The sequence below is a fragment of the Thalia democratica genome, chromosome 5, assembly GCF_965202585.1.
Source record: "Thalia democratica chromosome 5, ktThaDemo2.hap1.1, whole genome shotgun sequence".
In the NCBI taxonomy this organism is placed as follows: domain Eukaryota; kingdom Metazoa; phylum Chordata; class Thaliacea; order Salpida; family Salpidae; genus Thalia; species Thalia democratica.
Window position 1 is genome coordinate 58,143,634 of NC_139169.1, and position 8,538 is coordinate 58,152,171.

The 8,538-nt window shown below is 30.0% G+C and overlaps 1 protein-coding gene across 1 annotated transcript; it reads right to left on the reverse strand.

Moving 5' to 3' along the window:
- Positions 1-318: 318 nt before the first annotated feature.
- LOC145837268 (GTP-binding protein 4-like) lies at positions 319-5,965 on the reverse strand. The gene is made up of 5 exons (XM_082945071.1): positions 5,423-5,965; positions 1,993-2,649; positions 1,557-1,772; positions 1,147-1,399; positions 319-968 (listed from the first exon to the last, which is right to left on the reverse strand). The coding sequence occupies exons 1-5, from the start codon at positions 5,946-5,948 to the stop codon at positions 665-667; spliced, it is 1,956 nt and encodes a 651-aa protein (XP_082801197.1). The 5' UTR covers positions 5,949-5,965; the 3' UTR covers positions 319-664.
- Positions 5,966-8,538: the final 2,573 nt, after the last annotated feature.

Genomic DNA, 8,538 nt, shown 5'->3' on the forward strand with positions numbered 1-8,538 from the left:
AACTTAAACTTAGTGACCTTTTGAAAAAATGTTAACAGTGCAATGTGCACACCAATTAAATAATTTCAAAAAAATAGGTTAACAATAGATAGTTACAAAGATTTGTTGGATAAATAACAAAGGGAAATCTACTCGAGATCAGTGACCTTTCTTGAACACGAACATCATGACTTTAAGCTTTTAAAATTCTTAATTCTTGCACAAATCACTAGGAAATAATAACTCAATTTTAATAAAGTTTACCACAAATTACTTTCTAAGAGTAGTTGTTAGGTTAAATCTATTCATTAAACTAGAATTCAAATAAAACCATTTAATAGTGAAAATAGTTTATTTCAAGTCTGTAACATAAGATATTTTTTATATTTATATACACACCTTTAAAACCTTGGTAAATATTTGACATGCAGATCTATTGAAATGTATACTTTACCTAATAACAATTAAAACTAAAATACTTGTCTAAAATTTCACGTTCAAAATAAACTTACTTAATTATTGTTGAAAACAAATCTAAACGAAAATTATTCTAACTATAAAGTTTACTTCAACATTGACTATATTTTAAAGGCAACCCGCAGCTGCAAGACTAAAAACGCAGCCGCGGGTCGCCAAAGACAAGTAAAACAATTTACATCATACTTCAAAGCACACATTTTACTAATTAACGACGGTCGGTCTTGCCCACACCGCGCTTGCCGGTAAACAGATGCTTGGGCTTCATGTCGCCGATGTGGCGATCCGACTCGCCCTGCTTTCCCATCCTGATCATCGGACGCTGAGCGATCTTTGCCATCTTCTTCGCCTTGGCCTGCATGCTGGCGTCGCGCAACCCGCTTTGGTCCCTGGGACGCGTCATGCTCCTGTAACTGGATCCGGATCGGGCTAGGATCTTGCCGCTTTCGTCGGTGTCCATCTGGCTGGCGCTGCGCTTCCTGGCAGCCGATTTCCTGTTCGTCGACCTTGACCTGAAGGCGAAATAAAAAATGTAAATTTAACTATAAACTATTGATAATTATGTTTTGATTAAATCAAAATCGAAAACTATGCATTCAAATTACTCACTGGAACGAAGTTAAAATTGGAGTAATTATTTGTTATAAGTTAAAAAATAATTCTTAGACACAATATTTTTATAAAGCCAACCTGAAGTGGCCCTTCCTCTCGCTCAGGTCGATTCCGTACTCGGCCAGACCTTCCACCATGTCTTCCGGCTGCAATCCTTCCTTCTTGGTGTTCCTCGGCAGCTTGGCTTTCTTCACATTTCTCCTCAATCTGGACTCGATCTTGTTCAACTCCTTCTTCTCCCTGATCTTTTCCGCCACCCTGCGGATTTCAAGCATCTCTTCGCTCACCTCGCCCCGGTTGTCGTCATAGAATCCGCCCTCTTCGCGCATTCCTGTGTTTTGTAAAGTATTATACACATTAATTCCAATGTGATTTCTATCAAAGCACATACTTTCACAGAGTTCAAAAAATACTCTATTAGACTACAATAGAAGCCAGAGAGGTAATCACTTAGGTTACCGTATATATTATTCCTAAAAAGTTCAAACCTTCTTCGGCTTCGAGCTGCTCCAGTTTGGCTTCGATGTCAGGATCCATGAAATCGTATATGTTGTGCCCGTCGATGATTTCCGGCAACACGTCGTGCTTCCACTCCTGCTTCATGTCCCAAGTCTTTCTCAAGTCCAAATAATAATCATCTCCCTGCTCCAACTCCAACATCCTTTCGGTTACCAGCGGTTCAGTTTCCATTTCTTCTTCGCCAGCTAACAGATATTTACATACTTAAACTTATGCATTTAATATTTATTTTTTACTTTAAAATAAAAATTTTCATCTAATTGGAAAACTTAAAATATTCATAAAATAAGTAGAAAATTTAGTGAACACTTACCTGGTTAAATTGCTTATTAACTTTTAATCTAACTAGTTACATTTCTTTTTTAAGATTTTTCATTAAAAAACTTTATTGTTATAGTTACTTACCTGCTTTACGTTTCCTCTTGGCCAGCACAGCCGCCGGAATGCACAACGGCCTTTCCCTTTCACCTCTCCTGACTGGCATTGCCACGTGAATGCGGTTCTTGTTGGCCTCAATGTGGGCCGTGCGCTTCCCGGTCAACTTCTCCTGCACGCGCTGAGTCAACAGCTTGTCGCATGCCGCCTGCCTCATTTCCATGACTCCCGTCCCTTCAACCGTGCTCGTCCAAAACAACTCCACTCCTTCTCTCGCCTCCAGCTCCTCAAACATCTTCAGCTTGTCCGCGTCCAAGTCCTCCTTGGCCACCACGTCCGTCTTGTTGACCATGACGAACAGCGGCTTGTTCTTGAAGAGCGGACAGATGTTCTCGAACAATTGCAGCTGACTTTCCAAGTTGAACCCGCACTGCTCGCTCACGTCGAACATGTACACGATGGCGGCTTTCAGGTGAGCCAGGGCCGTGATGGACAGCATCTCGTGGGTGGACCTCTCGGCGATTGGTTGATCTAATAACCCCGGGGTGTCGATGACCTGCCACTTGATGTTCCTGTAGTCCATGTGGCCGACGTAGAGCGACCTGGTGGTGTGAGCCCACGGCTGCACCTCCACCTCGGCGCGAGTCAGCGTGTTTATCAGGCTGGACTTCCCAACGTTTGGAAATCCTGTGGAACAGTTGCTCATTAAGTGTGTGCTTATATTAACATGATTTTCACTTGTTTTTTCAAAAAAAATTTCCAGGTTTTCCAAATTACTTTAAGGTTTTTAGAAGTACACACTTTTGGGTCTATTTTTAATTTAAGTTAAGTTTAAGGTAGAAAACTGTGTTAAATAGTATAAAAACATTGAAAAGATACTGTAGAAAAGCTACTTTAAATATGTTTTTTAATAAATAAATTAACTTTGATAATGAAATTTTTTTTTATTTATATAATAGATTTTTTGAGTCAAATCGAAATTTAATTACTGAACATTTGAAAATTGTTGAAATGCCAGGTTTTTTTATTGATTATTGTTCAAAACTCCAGGTATTTTCCAAATTTTCTCAAATACCAGGTTTTTCCAGGTGAAGTGGCAACCCTGTAATAACTTCCAAGTATTTATCACAAAATCTAAAAAAATACATGATTGAGACAAAAGGGATCTACACTGCTCCTTATAGGCTGATCTTATTTTTTAAGCTTCATTTAAGCATCAGATTACTTTCTTCTACAATTTGACAAAAGTTGAACAATTCTTGAGATACAAATGATAAAGTAGGTGTCCTTATGGAAGGGGCAAACTAAAACGACAAAAAAAAATTATAGAGAAAATCTACCTTCACTTTCGTTTTTTAAATTATCGTATGAACATTTCTACAGTTAGTCTCTTATTAATGTTTAAATAATTAACCCAAAAGATTTTTTTTAATGGTGCTTTTGATTAAATTACCCCTTTAATATAAACTTTTATCCGAAAGTTTTACTTCTAAATACTTGAAAATTCAAAGTTATAATTTTTTTCAAAACTATGTATCTAGAAAAATCAATAACCTAGTCCAAAAATAATAGATAGTGTATTGCTCAATTTGTAAATTTACAGGAAAACTGACAAAAAAAAATTTGAGATCCATTTGTTTGTATTCAATACTTTTTACAAAGACGAACATATCTAATTAGTATAATGTTTTTTTTTTATAGAAACTTTTGTTTAGACTTTGAAGACTCAAACAAATAACCTAGTCCAAAAATAATAGATAGTGTATTGCTCAATTTGTAAATTTACAGGAAAACTGACAAAAAAAAATTTGAGATCCATTTGTTTGTATTCAATACTTTTTACAAAGACGAACATATCTAATTAGTATAATGTTTTTTTTTTATAGAAACTTTTGTTTAGACTTTGAAGACTCAAACAAGATCTAATGTTATTTTTTGTAAAAACTACGTAATTACCCATCCCCACAGATGCCCTTAATATTTAAAAGTGTCAACCAGTTTAATCTTTATAACTAAAATCTATTTTACCGAGCAGATTTTTGGATCTAAATAAATTAGACTCAGTATAGAAGTTTCACTCGAAAAAAAAAGTCTACACATTCAAAAAAAATGGTTTAATACAATAACCACATATTTATGGAAATATAATTTTAATACAGATTAATAAGTACAGGACTATGAGGAACTAAAATTATCAGAATGATATAAAATTAATAATAAAATATTTATTTACTTTACTTTGAAAAAACTCAAATTGAAAACTTCAATCTGTTATCATTAAGTGGCTTAAATATGAGTGAAACATTCAAAAAAATTTAACCTAACCTAAGTTAAACTTCGCAAATTAAGGCCATAGGGGGGTTAACACTTTATTTTTACAAAAAATACTTTGGCTTTTATAAGAAAGTACAAACTACAAGCCAGTTTTTATAGAATTCAAAAATATCATTCAACTTTTGAAATATTTTATTTTTTGTAAAAAGTATTTTACAAAGTATTTTTATTTGAAATTTTTTTAAGTCCAAAGTAACGTTTTTTTTTGTTATTGTATAAAGATTAGACTAAGGAAGTTTGAGAAGATTGCTTGAAAAATGTAGGAAAAATGTAGATTTTAAATGAAATAGTATTTTTTCGCTGCTTTAGTTTTCCCTTCCCATAGGGAACCTATTATGCGGCCGGACTTTGACCTGTCATATCTCAAAAATAATTCGAATTTTTTTAAATGGTAAAAATCATCTTGAAGCTTAGTAAAAACTCTACAAAATAAAATCAACTTGTAAAAAACATGGCTCACCCGCCTATGGCCTTAATAAATCATAAAATTAACGTAAATTGAACTTATAAAAAAAAAATAGTATTTAAAAAAACAATAATAAGCATGAGTAAATAAAAAACAGAATGTTTTCAAATATAAATAGTTATAAATTTGCACACTAAAAGATTAAAAATTCATTAACTTATTTCATTTCTTCACAAATACATAAAATAGTTTAACAGAATAGATTGCAAATAGTAATGATTCAAACTAGGTTATTTATGTTATTATATTTTTGCTTGATTATTATTATTAGTTTATCAATTAAACTTTAACATCTTTTTAATACATCTATTAAGCATCACATTTAAACTTTAAAGACAAGTGATATTACTATTAATGTGCAATGATATAGGTAAAAAAAAACATTTTAACAAGCTATTTTATGTTTTCTTTTGTTTGACCATAATCAACTTAACAACTGTTGCTAAACAACTTAGTAAGCATTAGTGAAATTTTATTATATGCACAAAATATCAATTTAAAACAAGTAAGTTTTGAAATGTTTTGTTTTAATTATAATAATTTTTTTTTAATTTTAACTTATTGAAATTAATTTAAAAATATACAACACAAAAATGCTGTAATGTATGAAGTTACTTTGTTTAATCAATTATTACTTAAATAGAACAAAACTAATTTTACCTGTAATCAACAAAGTACGGGTGTTTGGATCAATTGATGGCAGCCTGGACAAATGTTGCCTCACTTCTTCCAAATACTTCAAAGTTTGGTCCATTCCCATAACCAGCTTGGCCATCCTACCGAGCGCACTCTTCTTGATGAGCTTGCAACGATACAGAGAATCAGCGTGCTTGATCATCCTGGTGGTATCCCTGGAAATGTTATCACAGAGATTCCTCACTTTGCTGACGTCGGAAAGGGCAATTTTGTAGTGATCGCGCTGGTACATGATGCCAAGCAGATCCTGGTGGAAAGGATGAAGATCGTCCAAGCGAGGAAAATCTGTGAGGATTTTTGACATGCGGTCATGGAAGTTTTGTTGGGTGAACTTGATCTTGTGGCTGTAGAAGCCTCTTATTCTTGAAATTGGGTAGCATTTGTGCACCACAGTTGCTGTTTTCCTCTGTGTTTTAGACAGAATTATATCAACAAACTGCTTGGACCTGGGCACGCAGGTGATACTTTTAAAATTATAATCAATAGGCATAGTTAGTGATTCTACTAGAACCTGAAAATAAGATGTATGATAATCTTTTATAACTTAAGTAGAAACATCTATAAGCTATATTTAGTACTAGATTAACAACGCTATTTTTAATTACAATAACATTGTTTAAAAATAAATTGTATCAATCATTTACCTTTGTAAACAATTATTTGTTTATTTTAATTGTTTATTGTAAAAATTAATCTATCAATTAATAACTGCTACAAAATACTGTAAAAAAATTAAAAATATTTTATATAAGGTTTGTAAATTATATAACTGTTATAGTAATAATTACCAAGAAAATATTTAGCAAGATATACTAATTAAGTATTACAATTAAAAGTTTGGCTTAAAAATCTCTTAAATAGTAGATTATTTTGGTATAACCAAGAACTTTTTTCAAAACTAAGTATTTATAATCACAAAACATATACTTAAACTTTTGTGGTGTTTAACATTTCTATTGCATATTTAATAAGACAAAAACAATTAAAAATTCCTTAGATATGTATTCTTATGAATTTCTTTACTGACCTTGTTAAAAAGGTTGGCATAAAAAATGAATTTAAAAATTACCTACTGTTTCTAACAGCATTTTATGTTACTTTAGGTAACCATCAGAGTTACAAAAGGTTTTTTGAAATTATTTTCAAGGTTTTCTGAATTTTTTCCAGGTTTTTAAAAGACTAAGTTTATTGGTCCACTTTTAGTAAAAATTAAATTCAAGGTTAAAAACTGTCTTAAATAGCATAACAAAATCAAAAAGATTCTATCAAGCTAATTTTTATGTTTTTTTGTAGGTAAAATTTTAATGATACAAAAATATATTTTGATAGATTTTTTGTATCTAATCAAAATCAATTACTTTACATGAAATTAAGTTTAATATTCTACTTTTTTTCCATTTTTTATAGCAATTTTTTTCAAAATTCAAATGTTTCTAGTTTATTTTTTAGTCTAAAATATCAAATTCCAGGTTTTTAGTAACCCTGAAATATCCAACTTAAAATTTACACTAAAATTTTTAAATACTGTCAACTTATTTTGAAAATATTTGCTAGAAACTTAAAATTTAACTTTTTAAAATTAACTGAGTCAATATAAAAAACATTTAAGTTATTTAACTTGGTAAATCAAATTTTCACACTGAGTCCTTTGAGTTTTACATCTTTAAACAAACCTTTATATATATATATATATATATGTGCCAGAACTTAAATTATTAGAAACATTTTTTTTACAAAAATAGAATTATTTAAAACAAGTTATAAAATAGTTTTAGCTATGCTCAAGTTAAGCTCCTTAAGTTTTACTAATGTTTAACTAGATAGAATGAACTTATATGTTTTCCACAAAAATATTTTTCATATTATTCATTGAAAGTATAACCATGTGTTGTTCTAGCTGTTAAGCAAAGAGCAGACCAAAATTTAAAAATATATTTATAAATACTGATCATAAATTATTATAAAATGTTGTTTGCAGGAGCATTATAAGTCAAACTTCTTAACAACCAATTATTGTTACTTAAGTATTAATATTTAGACTTATTTAACAAACAGGATTAGAGAATAAATAATTTTGATTATGTTAAACAATTACTTTTTTTCTAAAAATCACTGGTTTTTTAAGCTATTACAACAATTAAAATAGCTTAATAGGCTATTGATTGTTAATTTTAATTGAGAAAAATCAGAAATTTTATTCTGATAATAATTGTAACAACATTGATTTTTCTCACTATATATATGATAAAAATACTTTGTTTTACAATTTCATTTTAAAACTCTAGAATCTAGATGGTAAGTTAATAAGCACACAACATTCAGATTTGATTTGTTGATAAGTATAAGAAATATGCAAATAGAAGTACTTAGTTATAGTATAAGCTTTATCCACATACCTTATATTTGTTGGTTTATTTTAAGAAAATTTTAGTTATTAAATTATAAGTACAAAATGTTTAATTTTACAAATATTGTCAAGTAAACATATTCTTTTTCTTCACTATACTTAACTAAAATTTAACATCCCTGGCTAACCTCACCTGGCAATTCAATTCTAAAATAGATGTAAGAAGATAGATTAAAAGGGTAGGAAACCAGTATTAAACGTTCTAATATGGAATTATAATTAATTGTTTACTGGAAATTAAAAAGCAGGTTTTAAGTTTTATCAAAAAAAAAAAACTTGGATCATGTTAAAATGGTTCTACTGACATGTGATAAAATGTGAATAGAAAAGTTACAATGAGATAATTTAATAAGTTAGTTTACATAACACACATTATTCATCCTGCAAAGCAAATTGGACTATTATTTTAGCATTACTTGTGTCAAAAAGTTTACTACTTACAAGAACTAAAAAAATAATCTATACTTTTAATTTATTATCTTTATGCCACATAAACTAAAATGAATCATCTTTTAATCCCTAGTCAGTGCCTATCAAAACTTTACTTTCACAGTAACTTGAATAGTAGTTTACAAACAACTTAAAATAAAATGCTAGCATTTTACTGAATAAATATATTTTGTTTACATTCAACTTCAACTATGTATTTCTATTTAATTTTTTTTCAAGATTT